Below are 20,107 nucleotides of genomic sequence, written 5' to 3'. Positions count from 1 at the left end.
GGTCCTCGACGTCGGCGCATCGACGTCATCGACGCAGGACGCAGACGCCGGAAAAGTTTCCGAAGCAGCACAGCTGTGGTGATTACCTGTCATAGATATGGAATACGTCGTCGGACCATCCCATCGAAAGAACGTTACCAGGTAAGAAAGTAACTTGTTCATCTGTTTGTATTAGAGTATATGATGTAATGGTGCATATTGCAATGTTGATTCGAATATTTCTTCAACCAACGTATGTCTCTCTTTTCTTTTATGTGCGTATATGCTTTTTATTTTCTGTGTGTGTGTTCTTGTGTATTACTAAAATCATTTAGTTATCACTGATTTTCTTTAGCCATAGCTTAGTTATGGATACTTCACTTGATTGGAGACATTGTAAAATCTTTCTTGAGATTAGATATGTTATTTCCCTTTTTTTATATTTGTTATAGAACATTGCCTTCATCTTGCATTCACCAGTTCTTTAACAATAGAATATGTCCAGTAAAGTCTATTGTTTGTTAGTACTGTGAACATAATCATGAAATAGTAAGCAAAAGAAAATGGGCTGCACATGAAGTACATTATCAGTGCCCTAAGCAAACACATGAATCATGGGTGCAGGTTACAAATGTTACACACTCAGTTCATAAAATCAACACTTGCACACTGACCTCAGTCTGTCATGCATAAAAGTCTACAAGGGGTAACAAAGGAGCAGCACTTCCCACTGCAAAGAACCCCACTGTACAACATCCTCTCCACGATTACCACAATCCCAGTACCAGAAATCATCTAAAGTGTTCCAACCAGGGATGTGTTATCTTCACCACTGATGTACCACCATCTGCATCCAAACAAGGCACACAACCCAGCATAGTTCAGATCTAAATTCAAATAATTCCCGGACAGCTTTAAGGCCTGCAACCAGCCATTCCTGGACAATTTGCTCACATGCCCTCCGTGATCTACACAGCTCTGTACTAGCATGGATTCAGCTATGCACTCCATCAGACGCAGCATCTCCAAGCATAACTGATTCCACCGCCGCTGAACTAAGGCAGTGCTGCTGCCAACTCGAGAATGAATTCCTTTGCTCCGAATCCAAACACAACCACTGCATATGTAAACATACCTAGCAACCTACAAACACGACCTATCTTCACATTTAAAAATGAACATGCTACAACAAACCACACAACATCTGAACATTAACAGCCTTTCCTAACCCAAATACTTCAAGCTCCTGGATACCTCCAACAGCTTCTACTTATAGCTCCCCTGCTTTATTTGTACATAATAAGTTAAAAGGCTATAAAAGGCCTATCTTCTTAACTCTGCAACCCATTATGAGTTAAGCCTTATTAGCTCTTGGGATAGAGGCACCGGCTAATCAGACGCCCAGGAACATGATCTCAATCCATCAGTAACTGCTGACACATGTTTCTTTATAAGAGGGCAAAGGAGACACGTGACCAAGGCCCTCACCTTGGAGTGGGGCCCACACGAATGCCAGATGCAAAGAAGTCTTTGCCCATGTACTTAAAATCATGAATAACATATCAGGATATTTTGTAGCGCTCTGGTGAGGATATAACCTACTGCCTACCTGTTGTTGATAATTACACGCCATTCAGATCAATTAACCATACAATGCTTCCTTTGTTCATTGTAGTGCTCACTGTTAATGTGTTTACAATAGTACAACTCCTGTAGTAGTGTTACGTAAAATGTTGATCACTTGCAAAACCAAAGTTCATGTGCATTTTGGTAAATTTGAGTGGCACTATGATTCAGAAGATAGCTCATTGAACTTAGTACAGACATATTTGTGCATACGCCAGATCAGATTACCAAATTCTGGCAAGGCCGACCCCAATGTTTAGGATTGATATAGTAGCATGTGCATATACTGTGAGGCTAGTAACACCTACTGTGTTTCAAACCAACATAGTTGCATTAGCTATAACAATCGACAAACCATTCGTACGGTGCACTTCTCTAGCTCTGTTCCTCCTGAAGTGGGTTGTAGAAATTGGGTGGCAACCCCCAATGAAGAGCGTAAAGTGTTAGCCCAGAGAGGTGCTTAGGTAGCCAAATTCAACTCTGAGTTGAGGCTCATAGTCCGGCTTTAGTTCCAGATAAAGTGATTCTGGACAAATCATCTAATCTCACTGTGTAGTACTGTGCTGTATTCTGCGGCATTGTTTAGGCAATTGCCTGCTGTTTCCTCTTCGACAATATCATTGGAAGAGATCCTAGACTGAAAATGGCTGCCCCAATATCAGAGGCCAGTGGAAAGGTTCTTCTGAGGTCTGCTTATTTGTCACAAAAACGGTCTGCTTTTTTGTACAATTTCGAATGTTCTTCTATGTGTTAGGTGTATTTAAATCATTGATATACATGTAGTGGAGAAACCCAGATGAGATTGTTTTTGCTCACATCAATTTGTATTATAGTACCTGACATGCTTCTATAAAGATTGTTTGTAAATGTTTGCGTTATTGTGTGATTTCTGTACTTTCCAAGTCAGGTCTACAAAAAAAGGTATGATTTTATTCCCTGAAAGTCAAAGATTCTCAAATATTAAAATCTTGCTATATGGCAGGAACTGGAAAACAGTTTGATCGGGTGCAGAAATCACATAGGGTTCAAATCCCTGCTTCACCTCATAACTAAAAAGTGTGATACTAGGCAGCTCAATTAACCAGTCACATCTGCCAATCCCTAAATATTTCAGTATTGTCAGTCCCTAGAAGTATTTTACTTCTCGGGGTACTTTTCAAAAAACTTCACCCATGGTTTAACTGGCTGTAGTGTTGCTTCATATATAATCTAATTTATCTAATATAACAATATAATAAAGCACCAGATGTATGTTTGTCCCTGTATGTTTGTCTGATGCACTAGCTTCACCTGTTAACGCTAGAAGGAGCTGTTGTCTTATGATATATAGAGACAATGCCAATTCACATAGCTTCACCTATTGTCATCACTAGAGCGAGCTGTAGGCTTAGGATCTATAGTGGTCCTACTGTGTCAGTCAAAACCTACACTTTGGCCCATGTACACGGGCCTGTACACTAATATAATAATAATGACCATTGAGATACTACACACCAAAAAGTAATGTGTTTCTTTGCTCACTAATAGCAATGCCACTTGTAAACCATGGCCCTTGTGTAATCTCAGTCTAAATCCAGATATGTCCATCTTTCTCCTATATCTATGCTTAAGCACTTTTATATTCTGTGAGTTTGTTCATTCAGATTTTGTGTCCATGCTGGGGTATGTATTCCTTTTTCGTACACCTACTGATCTTTGTCCTGCATTTATAGTACGGCCGGTATACCTTCCTTCCTTGTGGCTGATCCATTCCTGGGCACCAGAGCTCCTCCCCTCACTTGACACCTGCCCAACCATGCCTCTCTTTTGCAACCTCCATGCACTCTGCGTTTCAGTTTCCTCCAAACCTTTATCCCAAGCCACTTTTTCCTGCCTAACTGTGTGCACCAGCTCTACAATGCCAATCGTGTTTTGCTTTCAAGCGAGATAGCCATCTTGGAATTAGTAAAGTACCGTATTCGCCTCATTGATTTTGGCAGCCAACATCTTTATTTGTAGGCAGAGCACTGATTTTCCTAAAAGAAAAATATGCTATACGAACCCCAGTCAAATAGCCTATGGTGCTAATGATGATAAACACTGCATTTTGGGGATGGACATGGCTGGTAATCTTGTACCAGATTTGGTGTGCGACGACTGCTTTCGTGGGTTACTTAGTTAAGAATTAACTAAGGAGTGGCCACAAGACACTCACCACACACCAATTAAGCTTCAGATGCCGCATAGAAGCAGCCTGGCTGTACAACTTAGATTAGTCACCCAGACAGATGCAAGATAATGGACAGCACAGGTATCACTGATGTCAGGATGACCCTCACCTTTTGGGAGCCATGGAGGCCAGCCCTAATAATTATCAACAGTAATGATCTAGTAATTGTGACAAGGTGCGCCCCACCACAGTGCTTCATCAGGGTGGCAGTTACACAGCACTCAACTTTTTTCAAATAGCTGCCATCTTAAAAGGAAAGGGGAAAACCTAAAACAATGTCAAAAGAACTTGGTCCCTTCTTCCTGTTTGCATTATGAGCAACCATCTTCAAAAAGACATGATGCCTGTGGGCTACAGCGCGTAATAAATAAATAAATAAAATAACAATTGACCACTTTCACGCAGCAGTACTGGGTAAATCTAGTACCTCCGCGCGGAAACTCCCAAATCTGAGTTTGTGAGATTTCTTGGTCGCATTACAAAGCCCAGGTCTTCCTGCAAGATTTAAACTTCAAACAAAAAAGTGATGCATGTTACATTTCAGTTAACACCAGTATAGTCTGCACGTGGGGTATCCAACTCTGTGCCCAGCATGACGTTGCATGCTCACTGCCTGCGAGGCAGTGAAAATATCAATTTAAATGAAAAGAGCACCTCTTGGAAGGACAAAACTGTCTGCAAAGACTTTTGGGAAGAACCCAATACCACACAAATACGCAGAAAGCCACGCTAAAGCAAACATCATTTTGGACTGAAACTATAAAAACTGTGACAGGAGTATGCTCTTCGGACTACTTTAACCTGAGTTATCCAGCTTTAAATAATCCCACACACCTGGCACTGCCCTTCCAAAGCACACTGAAAGGTACTCAAGCAGCTTACCATTCCTGCTACATTTTGCATCTGAAGCTAAGCAGATGAGGAGCTAGTAACCTGTGTCCAGGTTGCTGACCTGCAGCAGGAACATATTACTTCCTTTGGGTGGTGTGCATTAAGATTGTTGTGTTAAATGGCAGGCCTACATTATTTTGCTTAATTGACTCTGAATCTCTAAACGGACTAGTGTTCCCGGTGGCAGTAAGTTCCTCGTTTTTAAAGTAGTGCTTCTGATGATAGCCTTTTTTTGAAACTTTGTTTTATCAACGTTGCCAATTTGACCAAATGTAGGAAAAATAAGACAGAAATGAAATTTGCCCACAAAGTGTCGATAATGAAATACAGACCTTGATCTAATCCCATATACTGCACTTTAAAAAAGTTAGGCGTGATTATTTTGTTTGTTTGTTTGTTTTATTCATTTCTAATGCGCGCCAGACCCGGGGGTATCAGGGCGCAACAGTTACAGAAAATGCAAAGCTTAGGTTACAACATTACAGGAAATAGGCAGGAATGAGCGTATATACAGGTTGAAAACAGGAGGGCACGTTACAGGAGTTGGACAGGAATGAAACATATGTGCAGGTTAAATCAAAAGGTAGACATTTGCGTAGCAGATAAGTGCCAAGGAGTGTTCTTATGGCAGACATGCCTAGAGGTCAGTAGATTTGAGCAGGTTAATGTAATTCTGTCTGAAATTCAGGTAAGGTTGATCTTCTCTGAGAGGGTGTGGCAGGGAGTTCCAGAGTTGGGCAGCTTTCACGGGAAAGCTACTACCACCTGCCTTTGCGGGCTTAAATCTGGGAATGGTGAGGCAGTTACCAAGTCTTGTCGGTCTGGTGGAGGTTCTCCTATGGAATTTATCAGTGAGATAGCTGGTGCGGCATTGTTTAGAGCTTTATGGGTGAGTGAAGCAGTTTTTAGAAGGATTTTATTATGGGTCGAAAGCCAATTGTTTTGGCACCTGGTCGCTGATGTATGTGATCTTTTGGTCACACCAAGTGCAGCTCTTATGGCATTGTTTTGGAGGATTTGTATCCTCTGGATAATAGATTTATTGGCGCCGATGGAGAGGGTGTTGCAATAATCAAGTCTTGTGAGTATTAGGGCTCTGGCCAGGATCCTGCAGTTGTCATTCGACAAAAAGGGTTTGCCAGTCCTAATGAGCTTACAAGTATATGCGGTGGCGGACGCCATTGATTTCACTTGTTTGTCGAAGGAGAGGGTGGAATCCAGGTAGAAGCCAAGGGTCTTTACCTCCTTAGCCACCTTGATGGTGTTCCCGTCACTAATAAAGGATGAGTACCATACATGCCAACACTCGAGATTTAGGCGGGAGACTCCCGACTTTTCTGTTAGAACTGTTGCTTTTTTTCACGTTCTCCCACCTAAAATAATTCCAGTGACAATACATTCCTATGGGGAAAACTACATCTTCCGATTTTCTCTCTCAAATCTCCCTCCTAGGTGCGTTGGAATGTTGGCATGTATGGAGTATTCCTGGCCTAGTTTCTTAAGGTTGGAGTGGGCGCACAGGATGATAAGCTCAGTTTGTGTCATCATTCAGGCATAGACCATGGGTGGCCATCCATGCCTGGATGATGAGATACACTCTATTCACCAACGCCAAATCCTTCTCGTAATCCCCGAAAAGTGGGAGGAGAATCTGAGTATCATCTGCATAGTTAGTGTAGGTGATACCCAGAAGGTCCAGATCATCGAACAGGGGCTTGGTAAATATATTGTATAAAGTGGGGGAGACACACGAGCCCTGGGGGACACCACACGTGATAGGAATGGGGTCGGCCGCTGCTGAGGGGGAGAAGACCCTCATGGTTCTATTACTCAAGAATGATTCTATCCAGGTGATAGCCTCTGTGGAGAAGTGGGCCGCAGAGTCCAGGTGGCCACATAGGACCTTGTGGTCCATGAGGTCGAATGCGGCCGAGAGGTCAAGCACTAGGAGGAGAGCTGTTTTGCCTTTGTCTCCAAGTTCATCAACTTGAGTTTTCAAGTCGATGAGGGCAGTTTCCGTCCCATGTAGAGGTCGGAAACCTGATTGTCTTGCTCCTAAGAGTTTATGGTGTTACAGATATTTTTGTATCTGAGTATATGCAACCGTATCAAGTATTTTGAGCAGAAAGGGTACCGTTGTGATGGGACGGTAATGGGTGGGGATTAATGGATCCAAGGTTTGCTTCTTTAACAAAGGGAGTACCCACGACTGCTTCAGGTTGGTGGGAATGGTGCCAGATGAGAAAGAGGCGTTGATAAGTTTTAGATATAAAAGGGCAAGGTCTCTTGCGGCATCTTTTATAATATGTGCTGGGCATAGGTCACCCTGGCAGTTGGAAAGCTTGAGTGAGAGAATTACATTTTCTATCTCTAGTATGAATGTTTTAGTGAAGTGGAATCTGGCGTGTCTGTCGGAAAGGTTTTTATTAGGGGGAAGATCCAAATTGTTTGGTTGAGATAGCGAGTTAAGGGAGGCTTTTTTATTGGCTATTTTGTTTTGGAGGGTGGTTACTTTGTTCGAGACTGCCTGTTGAATGTCTGAGCACCATGTTTTGTTTTTGATGCAGATATCAGGTGTGGGGATAGGAGACGCTAATTGCTTGATTATGGGAACTAGTTCTTTCATATTGGAATTAGCGTTAGATATCCGTTCTGTTGTATGAGTTATGTTTAGACATACAGATTTCCTTCTTATATTGGGCAGAGATTTTAGTTAGTTTGGACTTTTTATCTTCTGAGGGGAGTACTCTACAGGTGGTTTCACAGTTCCTCTTTAGGAGTCGTAGGTCCCTTAGCTGAGGGGTGAACCACTTATTTAGGTGAGATTTGGGCTTGCTAGATCTGAGTTTGAGTGGAGCAATTTTGTCAAGTACAAATAGCATGATTTTATTGTACTCATTAACCACTGTGCCTGGATATAGGTTATCAGCCAGTGAGTTGAGGGTTAGGAGAATGGCGGGGATCACTGTAGCCACAGTAATGTTCTGTTTGTTTCTTGTTAAACAAGTGGAGGGCGATAGGTGTGACCAGCGGGAGTGGTCTAGTTGTGGACAGTGTGAAAGACACTAGGAAGTGGTCTGTCCACAGTTGTGGGAAGATAGAGATGATGCTGGCTGTGCAATTGTAGTCAGCCACCCAATTTAAAGTTCTCCCATTATTGTGTGTAGATTTGTTGATTTTTTGAGAGAGGCCAAGTTCGGATAGAATATTAGCTATGGTTAAGGCATGTTCATGTAGAGGATCATTGAATACTACATTAAAATCGCCTAATAGTAATAATTGTGTGGTAGTTTTGAGGTTGTTGGAAAGTAGAGTGTGGAGGTCCTCCTCAAACGTTCCAAGAGGGCCAGGGGGTCTGTAGATAAGGTGGATAGTGAGGGTCTCGTACTTGATTAGAGGGAGTTTAACGGTGAGGACTTTGCAGGATTGCATAATTTGTGGGGGAGCAGGTCTCAGAGAGAGGCTTTTGGATATGATGGCAATGCCTCCACCTTGTAATTTTTCTCTATCCTGTCTAAATATAGTGAAGCCATATGGGATAGCTAGTGAGAGCAGTGGTCCCACCGCATCATGTAACCATGATTCAGAGATGGCCTGGAAATCCAGGTTATCTGCCGATATTAGGTCAGCGATATCCGTTGCATGGGCAACCAGGGACCTGGCGTTTATAAGGTCTCCTTTGAGTGGGTGGGCATCCGTTGTGGCTGTAGCATGAGTCGGGATAGTCGGTCTTAGGTTGGCTATCTTGCGGTTATGCATGATATGATGCTTGGTGTTGGCATGCGGGTGAGGCGGGATAGTGACATGGTTGGCATTGTTAGGCTCCTTACCAAAATGGAGGTTTGTTTTCTTGTTAGTCGATGGCAATGATCTCGTGAGGGGTTCATGTAATTTAGTTAACCTGGCGTGGAGTCTGGCGTTCCTGCAATATATAGAGCATGGGATACCTACAAGTGAGCTTGATGGAGTAGGCATATTGACTGTGGATAGGGCGGCTATGAGATGACATTGTGGTCATGTTAGGTGGGACTTGTGTACCAAACGGAGGTAGCTAGTTGCAGTACACTAGGAGACTAGTTATAATTAGTATACTGACAGTGTGAAGGCTGTGTAAGTATTGGTGTACATGTTTGTGACAGGAGATATGGTAGTGGTTGGTGGCACTCCAAACGGCACAAAAAGTTTAGTAGGCTACTTCAATGGGCTCAGGATAATCAATGGTCTAGTTCAGGGTATCCAGTCAAATTTTCGAAAACACATTTTCGAAATGCCATTTTGTCAAAAAGAAAATTCAGAAAAAAAAATTCTAAATGTTTTATTTTTATTTTATGTTTTATTTTTGTTTTGTTATTAAAAAAAAGTGTTAAAAAAACGAGGGGTTGGGTGAACCCCCCATTTAAAAATTAAAATAAAAAAAACATTTATTGGAAAAAAAAATTCCGCCATTTTGGTGTTGAAAAAATGGCATTTCGAAAATGTGACGTTTGAAAAAGTCACTATAAACCCTAGTTCAGAGTACAATTGATCAACACAATGAGCAATGGCTAGTTCAAATGAGCAGGGGCTAGTTCAGAGTTCAATTAATCAACTCAGTACAATTAATATAAAATGAGCAGTAGGCTGGTTCAATGTGCTGTTAAATCATGCAAAGTGAGCGGTAAACGGAATCAAATAGGCTCAATGAATAGTAGTAGGCGAGACTTGGCGGCGTTACAGTCCATGGTAAATTAGAATAACCCTCCAGCGGGTGCCAAGATAGCAGGGCCGCGGGGTTTTTGATGGCAGTGATAGTTTCTGGTATTTTCGATATAGACACTATGGGAGCGGTGGTTGATGCAGCAAGTCGGTCGGCCATGGAGGGCAACACGGAAAAGTATTGAGAGTGAGCTAAGAGGAGAAGTCACGTGTAATTGACTGCAACGAGGAGGAGTGAGGGGTGATCGGCAGGGGTGCATACCTTAATCCTTAGTTGTGAGGATTTGCTGTGAGCGCAGTGCCTGTTGGTGAACAGGCAGCAAACAGGAAGTAAGCCTTTTTCCTAAAGGCCTTCTTCCGCGAGGCCGGCTTGCGCCTGACGGAGGTGGGGATTGGCAGTTAAGGCACTCTGTTGCCTAGAAACCACCTCAGTTTCGTCCCGCATCACGCCGGCCATTTTGTGGTCAGGTGTCGATGCACGCTTCGATGCAGGACACTGGAATCAGCTGATTAAGAATATTTAGGAATATTCTGCAAATGGAATCTGCAGCAAGGGCATATGTGTGGCACAAGCACATGTGGTGGCACTACAAGGGGATGTAGTGAGAAGGTACCTGTAGCACGTAGTGTTGTTCAGGCAGGGCAATTGGCACAGTGATCTGCTTCTGCAGTTTTAGGGCAGGAAGGGCTCCAGCCCTCTCTCTGACGACGATGACTCCAAATGATCTACAGGCGGCAAACAGGAAGTAAGCCGTGTTCCTAAAGTCCTTCTTTCGCGAGGTCGGCTTCCGTGACAGACTCTCCTGTGGAGGGGCCACAGAGAAGGGCAGGGTCTCTTTGGGGGCCTTGGAAGCGAGCAGCCCCCAGACGTGAGACCTCGAGGTGGTACAATAAATGGGGATTCCTCCAGAGCTGCCCATCTCCTTTCACAGGCTCCCCAAAAGGAACTAACTCTCGGGAGTGAGGGAGAATGTCCAGCACTACTATCTGCTGAGGAAAATGAGATTTGAGGGAATAACCTCCAAGGAAATTGGGCCAGGAGACGTTTGCTGTGGTTACATGTGAGAAATAAAGGCCTTAATGGTAGATACCCTAGCGGAACAGGTATCTCACGCCCCAGTGCTCCCATGCTGTCCACAGAGAATTAAACAGCATCAAGGAAAAAAAACGCACAAACAAACGGATGCGTTCTGCCTCATATGTTAACTGCAATTGGACAAAAGTATCCTGAGGATTTCCAGCAACAACGCAGACTCTCTCAGCTGTCATGACACTGTGGCCTGATTCCAAGATGGCGGACATGCTGTTTGAGACCTCAGATCGTGGGGGCTGGGCCATGGGGAAATTGAGGTTATCGTTACAAACCTAACATCCTGTACATAAATGAGAACAGAGGGAATACAACTGCGGTTGAGGTAGAATCATTTAATACGCACCAATCACTGGGCCTGAAAGTAAAAGAGAAATAGGACCAACATTCAGCGATATCATGAAGACAATTAATGCTCAAGACAAACGATGAAGACAGATAAAAGCTTCCAGATAAAAGAGCTGAGAAACATAAGTTGGTCAAGACAAATAGGTCACACTGTATGAAAGCTCAGTTTGGCAGGCGAGTAGAGAGCAAAGCTTCTGCTGGGAGTCTTGCCTCAAAGGTTGTCAGAAGTCAGGGAATACTAAAGAGGAAGAGGAAGAGTGAGAGGATGGCCTGATGGGTACACTATCCTATAGCCTGGTGGTTGCTCAAAAGCCAGCAGAGCTTAAAAGGAACATTAACCCGGACAACATGATCAGCGCCTATTACAAACTCTAGCCTCGGCGTGCTGCTCTTGTATGGGGGTGGAGGAGGAGGGCTATAATTACTGCAGCCTGTCAGAACACAGGTAGGGGGAAAGAAAATCCTGCCCAGAAGAACCCATAGTGCAAGTGGGTAAAGTGATGGGACCTGTGCTGGTAAAGAATGTGCAGAGACCCCTTAGGGTAAGAGGGGGGAGCGTGGCAGGGTTTGCCTCAGTAGAGAATCTTCATGGGACCCAATGGCAAGTGGAGGAACACTGCAAGATATTGCCCCCAGAAGAAGTGCACCATAGAACTACAGGTGCCCAGAGTGTCATGGAAGGCATCTGTGATTGATCGAAGTGCACTAATGTCAGAAGAGCATCAATCCAAGCTAATATGGAGAGCATGCAAGATGATCCAATTTGAGAGCAGTTGTAGCTACAGATCAACACATCACGGCACTGCATCAACAAAAGCCAGTAGGATCCTCGCCACCGCTACCATGATTACCAGTCTTTTAGTTCATTGAACTTTCTTTTGTTTGCAATTGAGATCAGCGATATGAGGTACAACGTGAACTTTGGGGTAGAAGTAGAAGCTTTTTTTAATCCACAGCTTGTAAAGTATGGCTCATTATATGTTCATTTACTTGCAGGTCATTAGACCTACACCTTCCTATAATCCAACAATACCATCATACCCATGATCGTGCCATGAAATGCATGTGACCCTCCCCTCTCCTATAACAGACCTCTCGGGCACTCGGGTATAGCAAAGAGGCAAAGGTGATACCCGTTTGCCTTTTCCCCCATGCCAGCCAGCTCTCGGCCAGACCACTCAACTTTCAGGCAACAGACTTCTCCCTACTTGCCTTTGTCCCAATTTCCACCACTTTAAATGTATTCATACTAGTCGCCCTCACACGCATATTGTTTATGGCATGCCACCACGTGCCTGCCCCATACTGTGTTTTGCTCCTACTTTTCATTTCTCTAATGTGTTCTGTTTGTAGGTGACCCATTGTGACCTTGATTCTCACTCTTAGTGCCCCACTGCATTTATGCTTTCAACTGTAATTTAGCTCCTGTACGGTGCTCCACTGTATTCTTGCTCCCCACTGTGATTTTACCATTGGGTGGCGAACCAGTGCATTAATGCTCCCCACTGCGATTTTGCTTCAGGTTGTTGCCCAACCATGTGTTTGCTTCTAGATTGGCCCCCACTCCATTTTTGCTCTCCATTGTGATTTTGCTCCTTGGTGGTGCGCACCCAGGGTTTTGGTCAGGGGCCATGCCCCACTACATTTGTGCTCCCCTCTGTGATTTGCTTCTAGGTGGTACCCCACTAAACGTATGCTCCCCACAATATTTGTTCAGTAGACTGAAGAATTACACTCCGATTTGGTTTCTTCTATCTTCAAACGCCTTGTTCTCATCATGCCCAGATTTAAGTGGTTTCCGCAGGAGGTAGTAGACTTTCTGGACTTTCTGCGTTTTATCTGTAAAACGTGGAATTTATTTCCTGGTAAGACTAGGGACAAATGGTAACCATATGTGATTTTTTTAAAAACCTCTTGAAAACACACCTCTTCTCGCTGTTTCTAGTATTTTGAGCTATCTGTTAACATGGCATCAGCGCTCTAATGCCTGCAGATTCTTAGTGCTTTATAGTCCAGCCTAACTGTGATTTTGCCTCTACGTGGTGTCCAACTTAGTTTATGTTCCCCCCCAGTGATTTCTGTCCTCAGTGGTAACCCACATCATTTATGCTCCTCCCCTGTGATGTTCCTCCCACGTTGTGCCCCACTTCATGTATGCTCTTCCTCTGTGATTTTCCCCCTAGGTGGTGCCCGACTTTATTTTTGCTGCTCTCCATGGATGGTCCTCCTTAGTGGTGCCCCACGTAATTTATGCTCCCCCACACTGTGATTTTATGCTCCTTCCCAGTGATTTTCCTCCTAGGTGCTGCCACACTGCATTTATGCATCCTGCTGTGATGTTGCTCCTGAATGGTGGCCCAATGTGGTGTTACACCTAGGTGTTGTCCCACTGTCATTTTGCTTCTAGAGAGTGCCTCACTGAATGAGTGCTCACCACTGTGATTATGGTCCTAGATGGTGCCTCGCTGTATGTATGCCTTGCAATGTAATTTTCTTTCTAAGTGGTGCCCCACTGCATTTATTGGCCTGGCAGTTCCTCATTATGATTTTGCTTTGGGACACAGCTCCGCTACCTGCATTTAAGCTCTCCACTGTGATTTTAGGTCTTGGTGATATCCTACTGCATTTATGCTCCCCAATATGATTTACTTCCTAGGCGGTGCCCTACTGCATTAATGCTCCCCACTGTATTTGTTCTTCTTAGTGGTGCCCTGCAATGTGATTTTGGTCGTAGGTGGTGCTCCACTGTGATTTTGCCCTAGTACTCTGCTCCACTGCATTCATCCTCCCAACTGTGTTTCTGATTGTAGGTGGAACTTCACTGTGTTTTACTCCTAGGTTGTATACTCCCCTCTTGTCCCCAACTGACTGCTCTCTAAATCTGGTTCCACCTTATACTACAGACACAGCCAGCGTGCACAGAGCAACCTCTTACCAACCAATGAATCCCACATGAACTTTGACAGAACTTTTCTGAAGCCCACATTCGTTTTAGCTGCATATCACACAGATCCCATGATATCCTGACCGTGCAGTGCTGTATTTATCAGATCTTGGGCTCTCCTCTCCAGATAAAACACACACACACACATGTAACAAGTGCCCCCACCAAACTATGTAGAACCATACTAGCCCTCAGGGCTCGGGTACTTCTGGTCTTCACTCCTCAATACCTCTGGTCTGGTACCTGCTTCTCTTTCTATCCCACTAACAACCCCTACGCCTCTCTTTTCTTGTTGGGCCCATACACCGAAGCTGCCAAAATGACAGGGGTGTGCTACATAAGACTTCAATACACAACCTGGATCTGATTCTGCCCTCCGCTCTCCTGTGAAGCGGAGGCGTAGCCAGGATTATCTAACAACCAGGGCCTAAAGCTAATCTGGTTGGGCCCACCTCAGTGACATGAACATCTTTAAATGCCCACACAGCGCTGCTGAGTGGGCATTAACAAATGTTGGGTGGTCCTGGCCCACTCAGGCCCTACCCTGTCTACGCCTCTGAAGGCAAGGCCTGAACTGCCTAATCTTATCTATTGTTTGTCCCCAAATATCTTAAATTAAATGTGTACTGTTTTTAATAAAATAACCTAGAAGACTCGTGCACTCTAGGATGAAGTAATTTGCCCCATGAATGAAAGTGTTCGGCACAGACCTCAGGACGGTTGGACCAGAGACGGCTTTCCTAACCACTCGACCACAATTGCTGAATTGCAGCCCGAATACACCACATCTCAGAATTCGAATGGTTGCAAGGATGCATTAGTACCATATTAGCAACACATCCGGGCCCGTGAGAGAGCAAGATTTTACATAGCCGCATTCATTTGGCGCTCGATTTAAGCAATTAACCAAATACCTTCGTTTTTAACATTAATCCTTTTCCAAAAATAGAACATCCAACCACATGTTAACCACACTGACTTTTTTTTAATAGACAAAGCCCTTCTTATGCCGCTACCACCAGAAGTATTGCGATTAAGCGTGCTATTAGATTGCAACCAGAAAGCCATACAAGATCAGGAAAAACATGCCTGCCCTCCCCTCTCAGCTGCCTTTGCTTGTTGAACCCGCTCTGATAATTGACTGCAGATTTTTCTCATTTACTCCACAGAGTGCCTACCGCAGGACCGGGGTGACTTTTCTTGCCTGCTAACACGGATGCGGCCAGAGGAACCGGAAGCGCAGGGTCACGTCGAGGTGATTTGTTTTCCCTTCTGCGAGGAAAAGGGCGAAATTAGAATGTCTGTGTCTCTCTCTCTGTGTGGCAGTGAGTGGGCAGGTTTGTTGTGACTATGCACTGCCTGGCTGGCTCTGTCTCTCTTCTCCAAACCCTTCTCCACAGTTCCCGTTGTTTACTAGCTGGAACAGTTTGCTAATTAATGGCAGGATGTTCGGGTTCCTGCGTAGGTGGACAAGAACGCGGATCACAGAGTTTTCCGAATGTGCCAAGCACTTCCTGGCTGCAGCCCACGAGTCCATGCTGCAGAGTCATGGGTTTGTTTCCTGGTCTCCGTGTATGTTGATTTGTTTTTCCCAGGAGACAAAGAAAAACTAGACCATCAGGGAAAACCTTGGGAGTTCAGTGACAAATGCTTGTATTTCTAACCATAAATCCATTGTGATATTTGCATTATGTTTGCTTCCTTGCTGAAGTTCTTTCTGAGTCTAGGACTGCATGTCTGAACATTCATCCCCGCCTGAACTAAACTCTGTTGACTCTGCAGCTTGGCCATGGGCGTAATCTTTTGGGGACACCACGTTGTCGTTTGTTACATTGTTACATTGAATGGAGGTGGTGAGAGGTGGTGAAATGCCTTCAGCAATGAGTAAAGCTGCACAATATGGTAGGAGGTACTTTTGGGACAAGTCATTCTGAAGGTGACCTTATCCTTATCTTTACCTCCTTGTCCATCTTCCTTGTCATTGTTCCTACTCTGAGGCGAATCCTCACCCCTCTTATGTGGAAAACCTAGACTTGGAGCAATGAAGATTAACCGGAAGTGATCTGCTCGCCCCCCCCCCCTAAACCCATCTCCAAGAAAGTCCTGACTCAAAGAAAATGTTGCCATACGTTTTCATTTCAATTCACATTCACATTCCAAGTTACAGAAGCAAATACTTGCCTCTAAAATGCCTCAGATTAGCATACGTTTTAAAGAAGGCTTCATTTCCTGAGCTGCAGCGCGCTCTACTGCCCTTGTCCCGGCAGCCTGTAATGAAAAGCGAAAAGTCACACACGTTTCTGGAGCCACAGGCCTTCCAAGCCGGCAGCACCAACAATCGAACCAAGTGATGATAGTAAATGCTCCCCCTGCAGCACTTTCTCACGTGACCCGCCTCAAAATGTCTCACTACACTCCAACACAACACGCCCCAAAAAAATACTTTTTGGCATTTCAAATACTAGTTAGAAAAAATAAAACTATGGCAGGGTAGTGTGTATATAGATGTCAGCACACATGTGTACATAGATGTTGGCACATTCCCACAGCCCTTCCAACCAAAATTAAAATGACGATAAAGAATGTTTGGGGTAAAATAATGAACCTAGAATAATCTTTAAAGACAAAATGAAAATGAAAAAATATATTCCTATTTAACTTGTCATATAATACAATAAAATCTCGCATTCTGTTTAAAAGACCAAACAGAGTTATTTCAGGCGTGTTTCTGAGTCATGTTGAAGCACTACTGCATAAGTAATGGGTTTGTTGAGTGTTGAGGCCTCATTGTGGTGCTCCTCTTTGCTATTGCAATGTACTGCACCCACTGTAACATATTACTGCTACTAGCAACAAGCAAGAAATAGAACCCTTAACAACCCTAAGCCTACTGGCCCAGCCAACTCCATAGCATGCCCAGCGATTCAGAGGCCAAATGCTGCCAGCTCACCTCTGATGATGTACTGGCGCTCTGCCATTTTGGTCAGAGGTACTGTCATGATACTGATGAACTGGCACTGCAAGTGGGTCTCCCGCTACCTAGAGAATTGCTTGTTAGGAAATCCAGCCATGCTAGTATCATCGTGGAGTAGTTAAGGGGTTACATTTTCAGTGGCGAGTCACTGTATTTTTTTACCATAGTTTCCAAACTTTATCATAGATGTTATCAAAGCTGATATGGTGACACTTCTCTTCCTTTACATGAACTATGAAACTTGAGGCATCCCTTAAATATCCGTAACTATGGCAAGTATGTATGTTGCTCCAAATGATGCGCCATTTTGCAACCGCTTTCCCATCTCTTACAACAGGGCCAGCATTTAGGGTTTAAGGGAGAACATGGTGCCCCATAATGACTCGCTGCTGGTGGCGGCGGCCTAGGCAGTTGCATCGAATTCCCTTAGTTTTCCTCTGCCCTGTGCATGATCTCCCCGTGCATCCCTTTCACAGTCTTCCCCTGCTTTGCACCCGGCACACGTTTCAAGGTCAGGTGTTATATTCCGCAAGATGTACGACTGTTGTCCTGCACAAAAGCCTGTTCATAAAAAATGAACGGTGACTCTTGGAAACATCTAAGGCTGGTTGGATCCATGTCATGAGGTTTTAGGAGCATTGAAATGACTGGGCCACACAGATCCCGACAGATCACATTTATAATTTGGTGTAATTTCATGGTTTTCCTGGACAAATAGGAATGAAATGTGTCTTCAAGAGACTAGTAAAAGTTGTCCAGGCCTTGACTCAAGCCGTCGTTCACAATGTGTGTGATCTGATGGGTGGAATCACGTAGTTACTGATACACGAAATGGGAGATGGATACATTTAGAAACAAAAAAAACCATAACTAAATATTTTAGTCTTTTAAAAAAAACTTTTTTTTCTTCTTCCCCTAAACTCCATCTCTTAGATTATTTCTTGACCCGATATAGGAAAACAAAAGATTTAGACATACTGGAATTGTACGTTGTATCAAAGGTTTGCATATTTAGTTGTCATGAGTAATTTATATAGTTAACCAGTGTTTAAACCATTATGTTTGTGGGCAGTACTTAAAAAGAATCGACACATTATCTCCACGCGCGACTTTCTTGAACTAAAGTAGCCTGCTTGCATCCCCATCCCCGTTTCTAAAAAGAATATGTTCTACTTTGTTGAAATGAAATGATTTCTAGCCGTTTTCTAAGATGGCGGCCTCTGACATTCATGTCAGTGTAAATATGAGTTTCAGTTTGTTGATATCCTTATAAACAGAGTCTGAGGATTTATTTATATCTGTCAGAGTGAATGGCGATGTTCACTTTAAAAGTCATGTCAGTTTGTTTTTTCATGATAAGTTATGCCAGTCATTCTCCCCTCTTAAAATAAAGCTGAAAACATCTATAGAAGTATATAGGAATGTTATGTTAGACGCGTGAATAAATGAGTACTGTCGGAGCCTTTTCTTGCCTGAATAGAGTGTATTGTTTCATGTTCCTATTAATCCCGTAAATTCTTATTGACGTTTGCGCTCTGAAAATGTGTCGACTAGTATAATTCTCATTGCCCTAACTAATGGATCGTTTCACATTGCATGTGTTCTATAAAACTGAATACAAGCACATTTAAAACTTTTAAGGAATATTGCCCATTTAAATTAATGATATGTGTTTTTTCCTCAATATTTAGAACAGTTTAAAACAAGGCTGTTGTTCCCAGATCACATTTGGGTGTAATGAATTAATACATTAATGTATAGAGGTAACAATCTCACACTTTAGTTTGATCAACCATTATGCAATGTTGTGTCCCAGTAGTCTAATGACATAGGGCACCACACAATAATGGTTCTAGAGTGAATATCCCGTACTTTCACGTGCATAAACAGAAAGGTTCATGCTATTAATGGGGGCCTTTTAGGATCTAATATGGCTTAAGAAAGGGGAAGCATTGTGCAGCTGGAAATCCACAACAGTCAAGATGGGGCTGCACTCTGTGACACTTGTCAAAAGAAAATATATAAACAGTTGTGTATGAACCTAGAAGGGTCAACCCCGGATTCCCATGCCCGCACTGTTTGGAGGAAAATGTGTTTGTTGAACCAGTGTCTTGATCCGTCCCCTATGAAGGCAGAGTCATGGTATCCCAAGACATTGCTGCCATGGCACAAATGTCAGTGACAGCACCTACATTGCCCCATTCATAGACCCCTGTGTGCACCCTTACGAACCAATAGCCACGCAGTCACCAATAAGAAGGATACAGCCGTAGGAATTGGTCTGGCCAAACAGCTCAGATGTCTGCAGCAGAGACACTCTGGGGGCCCAAAGTGGTATCAGGTAAACTTACCAACATAGCTCTCTCGCGTTCGTGATTATTGTCTCTGTCCCCGCAGCACAGTCACTCATATCGTCAAGTCAAGGCAGGTGGCCTAGGTTTTGTGTGTGTGCATACCTGCGAACATCTGCCACTTAGGGTCCAAAAAATGGCAGAAGATTGTCTAATGTGCCTCCAACCAGCCCCTGATTCCATCATTTTCAAATGAATTCAAACCCTTTCAATCAAACCGCTGTGCCTTTTCTTTCCCTAAATAAGAGGTTGTTAATGTAACATTTAATATAAATGTTGTAGTGGTGAATAAAAGAAAGTCAGCTGTTATTATGTCGCTTCTTGCCTTGATGTCATTGAAGATATATCCTGTATAATTTCCTGGAACAAGTGTAATGCATTCTGTAAGTGGTGTACATGAAATGTAAAAGAATGTTTTTCTTTTCTTCCTGTAATAAAATGAACCCTTTAAAGCGGATCTTCTGAAAACCATGTATGTAACAGAGATCTTCCAAGAGGGCACTACCCTTGTTGTTCACCCACTGACCTTATGCCATGGGACTGTACACAGGAAAGAATACTGCACTGTATGCCTCTGGTGGGTTTAAAAGTAAACACAAAAGACAAAGCGCTTTTGATATTTGATGATGTTATTGTTTGGATGTATGATTAAACTTTTCTTTGTATCATCACCCTTAATTTTCTTGGCGTGTTTAATCATGGCAAATTGCAATTCTGCTCGAAACATTAAAAAGAACCAGAAAGCTTGAAGTCATCTTTGGCATCTAAGTATTGAGGAAGAATGCTGTATTTGCGGTGATCCGACGTGCTGATTCTGTGCCGGGTCAGTTTACAGCGATATTCTTACTGTGGCATTAAAACAAACACGGGGCCACATGCCCCCACACTGTACTGTGAAGGGAGAGAGAAAACTAAAGCAAACAGGCCAGCACCCGCAAAGAGGGCAAGGATGCAACTAGCCTCAACATTTTTCGGGGGCTAACACTTCGAGGTGGGGGAC

The 20,107-nt window shown here is 43.5% G+C and overlaps 1 protein-coding gene across 2 annotated transcripts in view; it reads left to right on the top strand.

The window, feature by feature from the left end:
- SUPT3H (SPT3 homolog, SAGA and STAGA complex component) overlaps positions 1-19,779 on the top strand; it is a 2,273,353-nt gene extending 2,253,574 nt beyond the window's left edge. For both annotated transcript variants that reach the window (XM_069605796.1, XM_069605795.1), the window contains exon 11: positions 14,952-19,779. In XM_069605796.1, the coding sequence (XP_069461897.1) occupies positions 14,952-14,993 (42 nt within the window). In that variant the 3' untranslated portion in view covers positions 14,994-19,779. The remainder of the gene's footprint in view (positions 1-14,951) is intronic.
- Positions 19,780-20,107: the final 328 nt, after the last annotated feature.

This window comes from Ambystoma mexicanum, chromosome 4p (assembly GCF_040938575.1).
Source record: "Ambystoma mexicanum isolate Mex_15411 chromosome 4p, UKY_AmexF1_1, whole genome shotgun sequence".
Lineage (NCBI taxonomy): Eukaryota > Metazoa > Chordata > Amphibia > Caudata > Ambystomatidae > Ambystoma > Ambystoma mexicanum.
This window is presented reverse-complemented; position numbering and strand designations above follow the sequence as displayed.